The 15,109-nt window shown below is 44.8% G+C and overlaps 1 protein-coding gene across 5 annotated transcripts in view; it reads right to left on the bottom strand.

The window, feature by feature from the left end:
* The window catches only part of sorbs3 (sorbin and SH3 domain containing 3), a 35,404-nt gene that overhangs the window by 16,351 nt on the left and 3,944 nt on the right, over window positions 1-15,109 (bottom strand). For 4 of the 5 annotated variants that reach the window (XM_027025020.2, XM_027025024.2, XM_027025021.2 and 1 more), the window contains exons 2-4: window positions 3,319-3,383; window positions 1,214-1,393; window positions 621-693 (exon numbers count right to left, since the gene is read on the bottom strand). In XM_027025020.2, coding sequence (XP_026880821.2) covers window positions 621-693; window positions 1,214-1,393; window positions 3,319-3,330 — 265 coding nt within the window. In that variant the 5' untranslated portion in view covers window positions 3,331-3,383. Of the gene's footprint in view, window positions 1-620; window positions 694-1,213; window positions 1,394-3,318; window positions 3,384-13,272; window positions 13,512-15,109 lie in introns of those variants that run through there. The other variant, XM_027025022.2, reaches the window with a different exon arrangement.

Below are 15,109 nucleotides of genomic sequence, written 5' to 3'. Positions count from 1 at the left end.
TACAATATCATCACCGCTGGGAACTGGGAAACAGTGGCCTTATTTTGTATAGCATCTTTCTGAAATCCCAGGGAGTAACTCAGATACATACTCAAAATTCAAAAGAGGAGACAGTTCTCCTCTCACTCGGTGTGACAGTTAAGTAACAGTTAATTGCTGCAGTGTCGTGGCATCCTGCCGGATATGGCAGGACTGAGGCATCGGTAACACGGGGAATCACTCCCAGGTCAGTAGAAGCACGCCCTTATAGTAACAGTGCTCAATTAACTGTTAATTAACTCACACCGAGTGAGAGGAGAACCGTCTCCTCTTTTGAATTCTGGATCGTCTCGTGGTCTTGCTGAGTTTGCAGAACTTCATACCCTCAGTTTGACCATCAGGGGACTAGGTACAGATTAGTGTTGAGAAGCTTACTCTACCCACTGTCTACTATATGTAAAATTAAAAAGTCAAAAGTAGGTATAATATATTACTGCAAAAAGCACTTTACACACAGAAGACTTTTGATATCGATATGGAACCAGTTAGCCTCATGCATAATGCTAATTAACCCACCCCGGCTTTATTTCCTTATTGGCCACATTTCCATTAGTATTTTTATCACTAAAGGGGTACTGTACCATGTGATTTGCTGGGGCCGTAGTAGGATCCAAAACTGGGAGCAGGCATTGAACCTCCATTCACCTCTGCAACCTGAAGAGATAGTGCAGTCCAGTTAAAAATAAAACAACCACATAGGTAACAGCAACACGAAGCTCTAGCAGAACATCTGAAATGTCTTAAACATTTTTTTAAAAATCCCTGTGATATGCACGTAAAATGCCATACACCTATTATACTAGTCTCTTGGGCACAAAGGTGTAAAAAGGCTGTGCTTTCGAATGTTACCACTAGGGGTCGCCACGCCACAGTTTATGTCCATAGACACCCTATTAGTGTTGTTGGAGGAGAGAAAAAAAATGCTTTTCACTGTTTTCACAAGAGAGGAAGGTTTCCCCAGTAACTTGGTGTAATGCAATTCTTTTAAGAGCTGAAATTATTCAAAAATCATTCAGAAATTTGCCAAACCAAAGAAAAAAAAATTTACTATGTCAAAAAAAGTGAAAAGACCTCCAACAGTAACCTAACCCAACACAAATCACATCTTCTGAAGTTAGGGACAATCATAAAGGGACAATCATATGCATAATTATAGGTATCCAGAATGTCTTGCCTTGTGTGAAGGAGGGGCAGTGGTGGCAGTCTTGTAATACGGAGTAGGAGGAGCCGCATGAAGGCCAGGGGAGATGACTACCACTTCCTGGGTCATGTCTGGGGACAGAGCATTTCCAGGTCGATCCTGGTTTGAGAAAATGATCCGTGAACCGTTCAGATGGTCACACACTGCCGTCCTCTGGTAGAAAGAGAAAATGAACGGAGACCGGTGACAAAACCACTTGCAGTCTCGAGAGGTTTTCCCTCATTTCCTTCTGCAGACGCATTTTGGAATTGGACCTAACAGAGAACCCATTCTCCTGTCTTTCCTTAGCCTGCCCAGTCTGAATGTTCTACTGAACTACGTGGGAGATTCAGCTAGCAATGCTATTTGAAATATCAGTGTGGAAACTGCAAAAGAAGTCACTACACTGGCTTCACAACACAGAAGCTCTAGAGACTTGAAGTGATGCTGCTAGAATTTTTTTCAGTGCAAAAATGAATCTAAAAAAGTGTCACTATATTTTTTTTAGAAGTTTTTTTTATTATTATTTTTTTCCAGGGACTAACAGGTATGTTTTTGCTGTAATCCTGACATGAGCTTGATTCACAGACTTGTTTATTAGTGATGTTGACTCTTCAGTCAGAGCCAGACTGAAAGAGTCGAATGAAACTGAAATCAGGAATTTTTTTTTCCATCGAATTGGAGCACAGGACCCGCATGTACAGAACGGCTGAAGCGTTCCTCTTCTCGCCTCTCTCCTCTGCTCCTCTAATCACCCTTTATTACGTAGGTGGTAGAGAGAGAAGGAAGTCATTCCTCCCCTTTCAAGGGTGGAGCGCTGGGAGGAGTTCTCCCTGCCTCAGAACCATCTATCTGTGCAGGGTTGGGAGAAAGAGGCCATTGTGGCTCAGTGTTTAGGGGGCCCAGTAAAGGAAAGCCTCATTACTATCCTCTTACAGGCTCTACACATCCAGGTCCCCCTAAGGTGTGGGCCCTAGCCAGTGAGGTCAAATAAAGGTCAATGTCAAGTGTCACAACGCTGTCCTCTCATTGTGTGCCAGCATGCTGAGCTGTTGTATCCTTCCATTTTTTAAAGGCTTGAGGTGTTTCTGTCTGCTGATCTTTCTCACTCCCTCCATCATCTCATGTGGCCTAATTCTCATTCATTCTCTCTCTCTCTCTCTCTCTCTCTCTCTCTCTCTCTCTCTCTCTCTCTCTCCTGTCTCTCTGTGACCTGATTTCAGCACTCCCCTTTCTCAGTTAGAACCCCAGGGGTCATGGGAAGATTCCCGGGTTCTCACAGATGGTGAAATTGTATCTTGCTAAATCACGAAGATGCATTTGTGAGTCAAAGGCTTTTTTATGCCCAATCCAACTCTAATCCATAAATAGTCTCTCGTCCGTGTCTCTGTCTCTCTCTCTGTCTCTCTCTCTCTCTCTCTCTCTTCCACACAGCCTCACAGTTTACAGTTTTGTTTTGTTTGGATGTTGTTATTTTGCAAGGTGCCGCAAATCAGTCTGTTGAGTTTCAAAGGCAGCAAAGCGCAAAGCATTTCCATCTTAATGGAGCTTAACTGTCACTGCCAAAAAGGCTCAGGGCTCCTAGAGGGTTTCCTAGAAATGCTTTGAAGTGTGAGAAGTGGCTTACAGCTCCAGGAATTTCAAAAAGGTCCTTACAAGAAAATAAGGTTAAAAAAAATTACATAATGATTCAAAATAAGGGGACAGTGCGGTTCGGCCACCAAAACCTCCTGAAATCTTTACTGAACATCTTGAAAATATGTATCAATTGTTGAATATAAACATATCTGAGACGTTTGTCTTAGATTAATCACCATGTCAGATATTTTCACTAAGTGGGTGGGTGGTTTTTACAAGGTAATATATAGGTTCCCTTTACACTTGGTGCATACTGACACAGTCTATCCTCCTAAACCATATGAAATTACAGCCATCACAACCAATCTGTGAGTAACTTTATATTGAACTTGAAATTTATGGGTTATGCTTGTAATAAATACTGGGCCTTTGGCCAGTGTGCTGCTTGGGCTGTGTTTGTTTCACACAGTTCAATCTGACTCCACTGTTTTGATGCAATGTGAAATGTGTGTGTTGACTACCTGTGGCTGCATGTCATCTGTTTTGCTTCCAGTCGTTTCTTCAGTGAGGAGCTGAGATTCACTGTCTGCAAGAAGCACAGCACAGAAACCTGCATTAGCAAATTATAACGTGCATTTCCCATAGGTCTGAATGCCTACACAGTGCAAGTTGTGTCAAACTGTCAATTTCTTCAGTTTTAGTGGTATAAAATAACAATTTGGGAGCTATAATGCTCATATTCATGGCCATTGGTAATTCATTTACATTACCCACAATTCCTGTTTGAAGTCAGAATATGAGGCAGGAACGGTCCATGTAAAAATGTAGCAGTCTTGTAATCCTAAGTACTTAGTAACAGGTTAAGATGCTAAAAGGAATATAATTTTAATCATGTTTGATAACTCCCTGAGCACACCTGAGTGTCACATGACATGCCTTGGGAGGATACTATGCAGCCTCACACCAGGAAAGAGCTTCAGATGACTAACTGGCTTGTTTGCATTGCCTTATGGGTCTTCTGCTCTGCTCCACCTCTGCAATTAGGCAGTAAAAGAGTCGTGTCTGATTTCATTTAATTCATCAAAACAGTGCATGAGTCTCACTATAACAACCACCCTGCAACACCTGCCCCCCCCCCCCCCCCCCCTCCATCCTAGACAGTATCTACATCCGTCCACGGTCTGGCTGGGAAAAAAACAATCCATCGGTTGCAAACAAAGCGGAGGCAAAGCTCGCGTCTCTGTAGGCCTGAGACCGCGCACGGCTTGTATATAAACATTCCTTTAAAAGTAACTGTGCGTGTTGCTAGTGTTCCGCCGAACTCCTCTGAAGTTCGTCTCTGTGGGCTGGCTGCTCGGCGAAAGCCCTCGACTGCACGGCAATGACAGGAGATCTCTTTTCCATGTGGGCAGACTAACTGCATTAGAGACAGTAATGACTGCGGTCAGTTTCGTGAATCCAGTCTCCACACCTACATGCACTGAGACACAGGGGATTGGGGGTTATCCCTCCTTCTGTAACCCCCTCCACACAACACATGCACGCATGCGCACACACACGCACACACACACACACACACACACACTCCCTGTCTTTCTCTCAATAATCTATCAGCATGAATGAGTCCCATTACAAAACAAGGAACGCTGTGTGGGGGTGGGGGTGGGTACACTCGCATCCTTCACAATGTAATGGCTTGTGTCTTAATCGGTCACTGTGGGCCTCGCTACCATCTTATGTGCATAATAATATGCAGCTCTCTTGGGTGCGTGTGTGTGTGTGTGTGTGTGTGTGTGTGTGTGTGTGTGTGTGAGGGGGGTCTCTCTGTGTGTACCTTGGCAAGAGTTTTCACCTCTCATTCCAGAATTTTATTTCACATGAACCACTCAGACTCTTAAACATACAGCCTGTAATACTAACAAAATACCTCACAAAACATAAGTACGTCAAACATTACTTGCCATTAGCATTTAAGAAACCTACCATTAGATTACATCCAGACTCCCTTTCCCACTGGACTTATCTGTATTAATGCTGTAACTCACTGCACTCATTGGCATTTCATGTAACACCACAGGCATGTCTGATATGTTCATCTTTGTTTACTAGTCAATTTAATTCATCACTCAGAAGGGTGACTGACCTGCTCTCATGAATTCAGACACTGTAGCTATTCATGTGTTGGGTGCAAATGTGAAAATGTCAAGACAGTCTGTTTAAGGTTGATTTGGATGGTAGTGTATGGTAATATAGTTTCTTTATCACACATCGAATGCTAAGTGGTTATACTGTGTAAACGACAAAGGTATGTGTGTGTGTGTGTGTGTGTGTGTGTGTTTTTGTATGTATCTCTCTCTCTCTCTTTCTCTCTCGCTCTCTCTCTCTCTCACACACACACACACACACACACACACACACACACACACACACACACACACACACACACACACACACACACAATCCTGTCCTTTGCAATCATTTCCTCCTTCCATCTCAGCCGCATTTTTGTCTTAGACCAAAAAAAAATTGGCACCATAAAACAAAGTCACAGGAGCACCTCTCTCAGTTCAGTTCATGCCTTAAAAAGTATGCCTGGATCCGCAGGCCTCTATTATCTAAACGGATACAGGGAGAGAGAGAGAGAGAGAGAGAGAGAGAGAGAGAGAGAGAGAGAGAGAGAGAGAGAGAGAGAGAGAGAGAGAGAGACCCAACTACCTCATAAGGGTGGGGGAGACAGAGCAGAAGATCAGCCTAATACGGTCAGGCATTCTCCCCATATCTGGGCCAGAAAAATGCTCAAATTCCTGTCCGGAACACCGCTAGGCCTTTAGCGGCTGTTGTTTTCCGCACTGCCCTCGCGATGCCTATCAGATTACAGCATGTCCAACCACACATCATCATCACATCATGTGTAGCACATCAGGATCCCTTTAGCAGACCTTCATATAGCTAAGACGAGGCGTTTTGATTCTCAAATCAAGGAAGTCACCCCAGAAGTGCTGCTCTGGGGTTTGCTCTCTATTCCCAAGTCCGACCTTTTCCCATTAAGAAGGGTGAGCTGAAGCTGATCTCAGATCTGCAACTCAGACATGTCACTCTTTATTCTTGAGGTAGTTTAGAGTCAAGTGTCTACGTCGTCTTTCTAGCTCAAGCTCATCTGTCCAGTGTTTGCTCATCTCAAAAGAACCGCCCATCATTAGCAAGCCTGGATGCTCTTGTGTACAGCGTCCTCTGTTTATGTAGCAGGCCCTGTATGGACAGCAGGGAGAAGAGATGTTTCCTGTCCTGATGCAGAACAGTGGGCTTCGGAATGTCGCGCCGCTTGGTGCTGTAAACTTGGCAGTGATGTCAGACACGTCTCCGCTCAGGCAGGGCCGCTCGGCTTTCCTGCACTTTTGCAGCGCGACTTTGAAGCTCTACAGCGCGCAGACTGTTGCAACGACCCAGGCGGACCACAGAGCAATAAACAGAGTAACGAGACGAAAGCTGCAGCAAACAATCGCAGGGCAAGGGGCGCAAACGCATGGGAAGGTGGGAGGCTTTACGGTGAACATACACACGGACAACAGCCTTAGATAAGACAGATTAACGAGGCACAGTTGCTAATATTCAGGACGGTTGTGACACTTGGCGTTTGTTCCATGCAGCATCAGCGGGGGCTCTGTGTTTCAAACCGTAACTAAAACAGGCCCAGGATCAGAGCATTACACGTGCATGGTGGGAAATCTGTGACAGACGAGCCTGCTTAGCGTTCACGGCACACATCCATTCGTCTGCTAATTTTAATCGAATCGAGCTTTGATCCTCACAAGAATAGAGAAGTAAACAGGATGTCTGCTGTGTGTTAAATGAAAATACATTCTGACCTAATTGGTGCTCGGCCGGTTATGCAGACTCCCAGACCCGCCTCTGACATCAGCCAGAGGAGGATGTGCATGCCAGCAGCATGGGCTAACAGGCCAGACCGGGACGATGAGTTAAGATGATGAAGGGGTGGCCGGAGGAATCCAGAACTTCATCTGGACTTTAATTGCTTGCATATGCCCTCATTAATCTGTGTGTGTGTTTGTGCATGTATGTGCGTTTGTGTGTGTGCGTTTGTGTGTGTGTGTGTGTGTGTGTGTGTGTGTATGTGTGTGAGACAAAAAGAAGTGTATGGTGACAAGTTAAAATTTTACAGTTTTGGTCAGATTGCTTTCAGGCTATTTAAGTCATTTGTATTGCATTTACAGTGTGCTGATAGCTCTACTTAGATTTCAGGACTGAATACGCCATCAGGGTCATAATAACACATGACACACTATAACCTCATTAGGGGAGCCAAAATTCATCAGTGCAACATGAAGCATTTGTCTGAAGGTGAGGATTCAAATGCACTGATTTTATGAATTATAGCAAATTACAACATCATTGCAAATTAATTACAGTTGCATATTTGGGGTTTCCATCAAAACAGGGTTGTATGGAAGTCTATAAATTCTTAAGATTAAGGCTGGATTATTAGTTTTTAGGATTTATTTTTTTAGTGAAGCTGCAGTCAAATTTGTAGATAATTCACTGGAATTGTGTGGGAATTGGCGTTATATGTGATCATGCAAACTCTGTGATCTGATTTATGATGCATGAAACCACAGAACCACCGACCAAGCCATTCCCCAAGTCAACACTTCTAAACAACAAAGCTTCTCAATATGGACAAAACTGACATAATCACCATATGTGACTGCATTGGTGCATATTACGATTGTAATATGCCTTGCAATACATCAAAAACATTGACGAACCTGCATCATGTTTGGCTTGAGTTACCTTTGGCTTGAGTTACATTTGTTGGCCCATGTGAATGCCATGATTCATCAAAAGACCTACAGAGTTCCCATCTGGAGCATCTGACACTGTTCAGGATGCTCAGAACATTGTAGAAAACATGAACGGTTTCATTTACATATTCCCACCTCCCGTGATAGCTATATTGCCAAGAACAGTATTGCAACAAAAATATAACATGTACCATGTCTTAAAATATTTAAGCCAATGCTCAATGACATCATGGCTTCAGACCTTTGTCATTTTTATACAGCCTATAACCAGAGTTTCCAAGTTTTCTCACAGTTGGTTTGAGTTAGAGCTAGCACATTAAGACACTCATTATAACATCAAACCATTTGTCTGTAAGATCCTCTTTAAATACAACTGATAGGTGTTTCAAAACATGGAAAATGTGCAAACTCCTGTGATGAACATTGCACATTTTTTCCACAGGATAGTTTAGGCCTAACGTCACCCTAGCCCTCATGGGATATGTAGTATGAGTCACTGACCAACAGTAGGCGAAAGAAAGAAAACACCACACCCATTTAATTCAGCAGACAAACTTACTGGAGGCTCTTATCACCAAAGAAGAGCTGACTATGTAATCATAAAGGTGAACAACTCCCCTTATATCACAGTTATATGTTCCTTACAAGCTTCATTTGAAGTTTATAGGGACTTTTATGGCCCTCGAGAAACCTCAACTAAACAACTCACACTTTTTAACAAAAGCAAATGTTTCCTGGTCATTTATTTAGAGTGATGCAGTAAAATGTGCAGTAATGGCTTAAGTGACATTTTAGAAAGTAACTTAGATGGTAGATAAGCTATAGTTGCAGTTGCACTCTTCCTAAAGCAGTCTAAATAGTTGTCCTAACTTGCTGACTTGGGCAAGCTAACTTGATTTGGAATAGCAGGTTAGATTTTAGAGATTTAACTCAACCCTTAAGTGGCACACAGTGAAAAAATAGGGCGGCCAGTTTGTCCAACTGACGTCCATTCTGAACCCACTGCTATTGTTGCAACCTCAAAGCAAGACAAAAACAAAGTCCCCGGCCCTGCCAGGCTGGCAGCTCTACAGGTGGAACTAGTGACAATAGCTACGATAACTGCTAGGCTGAAGGCAGTGTCTTTGTGACCTTTCTTCTTTGTCTATCTGTCCTAAGGCAAAGATGCAAAGATGTGCAGAATGGAGCCTGGTGACCTTGGTATCAATAGCAAGTGTGTCCCAGGAGGAGCAAAAGGCTGTCCTTATTTAACCATAGAAGGCTGGGGAAGAATGAGGAAGATGAGACAAGCCACAGCACAGCGGGTTGGCCCAAAGGGTCAGCATCCAAAACTCCCAATGGAAGTTCTGCTTAGCTCCCATTTACCGCCTCCTGGCTCATGTGGAGAACACCAGTACAGACCCAGCGTTAGTTCGTCAAAGCACCTGCTAACCCCACCCTCTCCGAGACTGCTGTTGCGGATTGTTTGTCAAAAGTCACCTATTTTTGGTGCCAGTTACGGTGACCTGGGAGCGACCCCAGCATATTGTTGGGACACAAAAACGAGGCTACGTCCTGAATACGAAGCAAGACATCTTGTCTGCCTGTGTTGCAGGCTGTTCAATTATTAACCAGAACGTGTTAACTCTCACTTCTGCATTTGCGTCTTTGGCTTTGCGTACACTAGGCAGCCTAACAGATCGCACCACGTATCTCGCACAACAGCTACTGCTGCGTGCGGCCCGGCACGCATCTTGATTTTCTGTGCCAAATCCCCTAAAATCCTGTAACCTGGCAAAGTCTCGCGTAATGGAACCCTGCCCTGATGTCTGGTGAATGCACATTCCATGTATTTCCATCCCTATGCTTAGACAAACTCTAACCTGCGGCTCTATCCATCTCCAGTGGTGCTTGGAACGTACCCCAAACGTGGGCTGTTTTGTTTGTTGCGCTGGGAAAGATGAACCTGATCAGTCATCTGCTTTGTCCAAATAGATCTAGACATGTAAACCACTGTTTAAAGCTGATTCCTTAAAAGGAAGAACCCATGTTTATGGAGCTCTTATTAGTGCATGGCTTATGATGCATGCTTCAGCCTGCAGTTTCCGTTGTACTTCAGAAACGCACGAGAGCAAAGCCAGGGCAAATATGGACACAATTCGCGTAACCCTCATCTCTCGGAAGTGCGGTGTGTTTCGGTGTAAGTCGAGTCACAACGTTTGTGTGAGGCAATACCCGAAATTGTTTCCCGATTGCTTAGCAAATAAAGGAAATGCAAAATCCTCTCTGTTTACTTCTGCAACATATTCAACTCTCGCTGTGTGTGTGTGTGTGAAAGGGAGAGAGAGAGAGAGACAGTGAGAAGGAGATTTCCACAGACTAGAATATTATGAGGGCAGATATATTCTCACACTCTTGACCCGGAGCCCATGAAGAAAGAAACAACCCTAACTGCTATTCCCCCACACGTCTCTTTCAAATCATTCTCTCCATCCTCCTTCTGTCTTTTCATATCCAGACACTCCCTTTCTTAATCCTCCCTCCCATTCTCGTTCTCCTACTTTCATGCACGCACACTCACAAACACACACACACACACACACACACACACACATACACCACTACCTTCAACACAAGCGGAGACCGTACAAGGTTCTGCATACATCTGCCTACAATCATCCTTTACTAAAGGATACAGACATTAATCAGACACCGGACCATCTCAGCTCCATGTATGGTCCTGTTGCTTTGCTCTGGGGGAGTCCAAATCTTCATACCCCATTTGATAGGAGCTGAATGTACTTCCAGAGGAAATGGGAATGCACCACTGAGGTGATTGCAGGGATAAATTCCCACATCTCGCTGCTTCCAACACATTTGTGGGCCTTGTTTCTCCTTCAGTCCCTCTGCTATGATCCCTTCAGCTTGGATCTCGGAATGCCTGTCTGACATCTTGTCATGGGTGGCTGAAATTGAACTCCAGCAAGACAGAGCATATTCCTGGTCATTCTTCCTGGTCATATTCCTGGTCATTCCTCCCCACACAAACATCTGCCCTTCTCCTTTGAGAGAACTCACTTATCATGCCATCGGAAAATGCAAGCTATCTAGACATGGTCCTGGGCAAACAGCTGTCATTCCTTGTCCATGTTACTAACGGGACCTAGACATACAGGTTTCATTTGTATAACATCAAGATAATTCAGCCATTTCTTTCCAGAGAACCCAGTCACACGCTTGTCCTGACCATCATCAACCCAAGACTGGTCTACTGCAGCTCATTCTTGGCAGGCCTCCCTGCACATGACACTACACCCTTGCAGCTGACGCAGAATGCAGCCCCGTTCCCTCCAATGGCTTCCCACATCAGATTTACGGACCGGGCCCTCGCATACAAAGCCAGAAATGGACCAGTTGCCTCCTACCTGAAAGCGCCCCACATTGGTCTCACCCCACACTGGTCTCATCGTATACCGGTCTCACCCCACACCATTCTCACCTCACATCTCCCAGCCTTTGTGCCTCAAGCATGTCTTGAACCATCACCCCTCGAGAGACAGAGAAGACATGCCCCAAGACTCTTGTCTGTGTTAGCACCAGATTGTGGATTAAACTACCTTGCCATCTTCAGACATACACTAAAGAAGCACTTGGTTGATCCATAGCCATTGCGTAGCACTTGATTAATCACCAATCCTTCATGTACCTCTCAGCACTATGTACTTTCTTGTGGGCTTGTGTGTATTAACTCTGACAATGTTCTAGCTTAACAGCCTCCTTAGACTCAGGCCTGGTATACTAGGGTTTCTTCCATAGAGACAACTAAGCACTATTGTAAGTCCTTCCGGAAAAGTCCTCTGCTATATGCTATAAAGGTAAATGTTATGTATTAACCAGCCTGTTACTGCTACAACTGCTAATGGCAAATGGAGCCTTTTTGTTCTTGGTTAAACTTAATTCCCATTGTCTGGACACAGCCATTCAAGTTATCACGTTTGTCTTCTTGAGTAATTACCAGTTACAAATTGTTCAAAACATGTGTAACAGCATTCCAAGGACTGTTCTGAGAAAAGCATCCCAGCTCTTTATTCCTGTTTGTCTAGTTCTCCTGTCATGCATATCCATGTTTGTTCCCCCTATATTTCCTCTAAGAAATGAAACAGAAGGTTTGTTTTCTCCGTATTGTTTCCTTACTAATATTCACAATCTTCTTTGCAAGAGGATTATTCGGCATATAATGTTAATTTCCAAGTGTTAAGTTACACCAGAGTATTTTTTCAATATTATTTGCCTTCAAATTGTTTCCCAATTGGGGACCCATCACTTGTTATTATATTATCATAAACTATTAAACTAAGTCTTGGTTACCTTATGGTTGGGTGGGATTAAAATTGAGCTATGTGGTCACTTCTGAGGAAGTTGTCTTAGCGTTCCTGTGAACCTTCAACCACGATTCCTCCTTCCTCATGCAGATGTCACTGTCATAAGTCTGAATGTATTCTTTGTGAACAGCACACCTGTGATGTGGCCATATGACTCTCTTCTTCCATATTCTGTTAGACCTCTCATGTTGCTGTTTAATTGAGAAATTAATCCCTTCATATATCCGTTTTTTTCTCCAGGCAAGAGTGATTTGATGCACAGTACAATAAATACAGTACTTATGCACTAGTACACAAAAATGTACTTTTCATACATTGGCACTCCTTAGCTGATTTTATGAGAGTGGTGTGTGGTCATGCACAGTCTTATCTCTCTCTCTCACACACACACACACACACACACAGAAAAAAAACAAACACATGCACGCACATCTTGCGGTATAAAGCTGGGTTGTAAATATTCTTGCAACGTGCAAGGCAGAGATCGCAACGTGCCACTGTGATCAGCTGGAGATGAGTTGGCTGTGGGTGATGAGGTCCACAGGTACACACGCACACACACATACACACACACACACACACACACAGAGGTCTCATTCCCTCATCTTTGGTACACACGCTGATAGTGGTAATATTCACCCACTATCAGTAGAAAAGACAGACATCTAAAAGGATATCTAAAAAATTACACAATGACATTCGACTCAGATGTCCTCCATTTATAAAAAGGTGCTGGAGAAGCAACCCCGTACGACTTTACAGAGAACAAATCTGAGAAAAAACTCATTCATGACACTGGATTTTATATGAACGAAGAAAACAAGGTTGAGAATTGACAAGGCTACCAGTGAAAAAAATTATAAGTTCCCCAGCAAACAATCTTGGACAACTTTATACAATTTTTAAAGTCTTTGTGCAACTTTATAAGGATTTTATATTGCTTGATGATGGCTTTATAATCACTGCATGAAACACTCACACTCAGTCTACTATAGTACATCTCAGATGGTTTCCCCTTTAGGCAAATTGTAACTTGCTCCGTACGCAAATCACTTGAGACTGAACCACGATGCAGAGTTGCCATTAAAAGCAACTCAAACAGCTTCAAAACTCTGCTGCTTCTCACTCTTCCCCAGACGGTAGCAGAAAATCTCCTAATCCTCATCTGAAAGCCAGCATGGGCGGCCAGGGCTACAGAGCTAGCCTGTCAGCGAGGAAGCCCCGAGAGCGGAGATAACATCTGCGCGCGAGTGGTAGAGAGCCACAGCTGCTTAGCAAGCCGGAGAGGACTCACCGGTCTGTGGTGGGAGAGTCGCCGTGCAGGTGACAATACTGTCAGCAAGCAAACCTTAGGAACGCACACAGGCGTGCGCACACCCACACGTGTGCGCGGTCTCCAGGGTGCTGGTCTGGCTCAGAGCTGCCTGTACCTCTGACCTCAGCTCTCTCTCTCTCTCTCTCTCTCTCTCTCTCTCTATCACGCTCCCTCTCTCTGGCTGGTCTCACTGGCTACGTTCTATGTTTTCCCCTTCTCTGTCTCTCGCTCACTCTGCTGCTCTCGCTGTGCTCTTTGCCTCTTTAACCACTTTTCTCTGATACGCTGATAGAGGAGCTTCACCCGCCACCCCCAACCTGCCCCTTTTTGCTCCGCCTGGACCAGGACTTCCCGGTTGACACAAGTTGCCGTGGTAACCTTCAGGCAACGTACAGAGACAGCACTCGGTTTTGGCTGGCTTTCTGCTTTGCTGTGGGCCAGTGTGAATAGGCGCTGACCCCTTTTGGACTAATGAGGTGATTTTTCATGACATGGGGTTAACGACAAGTACAAAACCACCTCCACCCTCTGAGCCTTTCTCCGCTCTCTCTCTCTCTCTCTCTCTCTCTCTCTCTCTCTTTCTCTCTCTCTGTCTCTCTCTGTTTCCCCACCCTAACATCCCTCCATTCTCTCTTCTCCATGCATTCTGTCAGCCTCGAAAGCTCCTTCTCCTCAGCTTTAATGGCATGCCCTGTCCTGACAAAGCCCTCACTTTTAAGAGACATGTGGGTCTATGCACTGCGGTCAGTTCTATACGCGCTTGTGAGCCCTGCATATGGCCGGAGATTAGACCTGCAGGTGAGGACAACATTACTGAAAGAGGTGCGTTTACTAAGCCATCTAAGCACTACATAATGGACCTTCCATCCCTTCCAAGGCTGCCAGTCCTGCCTGTGGCGTAACATGACAGAACATGTATAACCTCACCCCTTATTCAGACACCAAGCACCTACAGGCAGATAATAAACAGGATTTAACTTTATCTCCGAGGGTGCATTAGGAAATCACTCGGTTTGAGCGCCACACTCCCCTGCGACGAGATCACAGATTCTTTCGGACGGTGGAACCGTGGGAAGGCGCCCCCGGACAGGCTCTGGCTTCGGTGGCGGAACATGTATGGCCTCGGCGGCGGCCGGACCACAGCCTAGCGGTGGGAGACGGAGCAGAGGGAGGAGGGGTTCTGACAGAGGCGCTGGCACCAGCGCGGGAGTTCTCCACCCCGGCGTGGCAAGCAAGCCCGCACCTCGAGAAAACCCAGCTGAGAAGCAGGAAGACCCATGCATGCCAAACTCAAGCATACACATTCAGGTCCACGTCGCGAGCTGGAGAGAAACATGACGTGACAAACGGTACGGGTCCGCGGGACCCAAATATGCGAGCTCACATGTCAACGGCCTTTACATCTCTTCAACAGACACGGGTCACTGAAACCTCGTTTTCCAAAAATTTAGTGAGAGAAAAATAACCACAAACAACCGAAGTGGTTGAAGAATGCAGGATTCCTTCTCTGGGTTTCAGTCGTCCGTGCTAGGTGACGGGCCAAAAGATGATTACCACACAGGTGAAGAGTTTCAGCCCCAAGCTCAGACCATGCTGCCAACGCAGACAGTACAAGGGTGACGTTATGTAACAGAGTTCAGGCAGCAGGTTTCAGTCCTCCAACAACATGCTGTATGCTACATATGACAAATGAGATATGATGACAGGGTTTTGATAATTTATTGACTCTTTTTGTCTTTCAGTGAATGTGTGTGAGTGTGAGTGAGTGTGTGTGTGTGTAGGTCATTTTAGTTCAGACTAGAGCTGTAGTAGTCAG

This window comes from Electrophorus electricus, chromosome 18, assembly GCF_013358815.1.
Source record: "Electrophorus electricus isolate fEleEle1 chromosome 18, fEleEle1.pri, whole genome shotgun sequence".
Taxonomy (NCBI): domain Eukaryota; kingdom Metazoa; phylum Chordata; class Actinopteri; order Gymnotiformes; family Gymnotidae; genus Electrophorus; species Electrophorus electricus.
The sequence above is the reverse complement of the archived record's forward strand: the minus strand, read 5'-3'. Positions and strand labels throughout refer to the sequence as shown.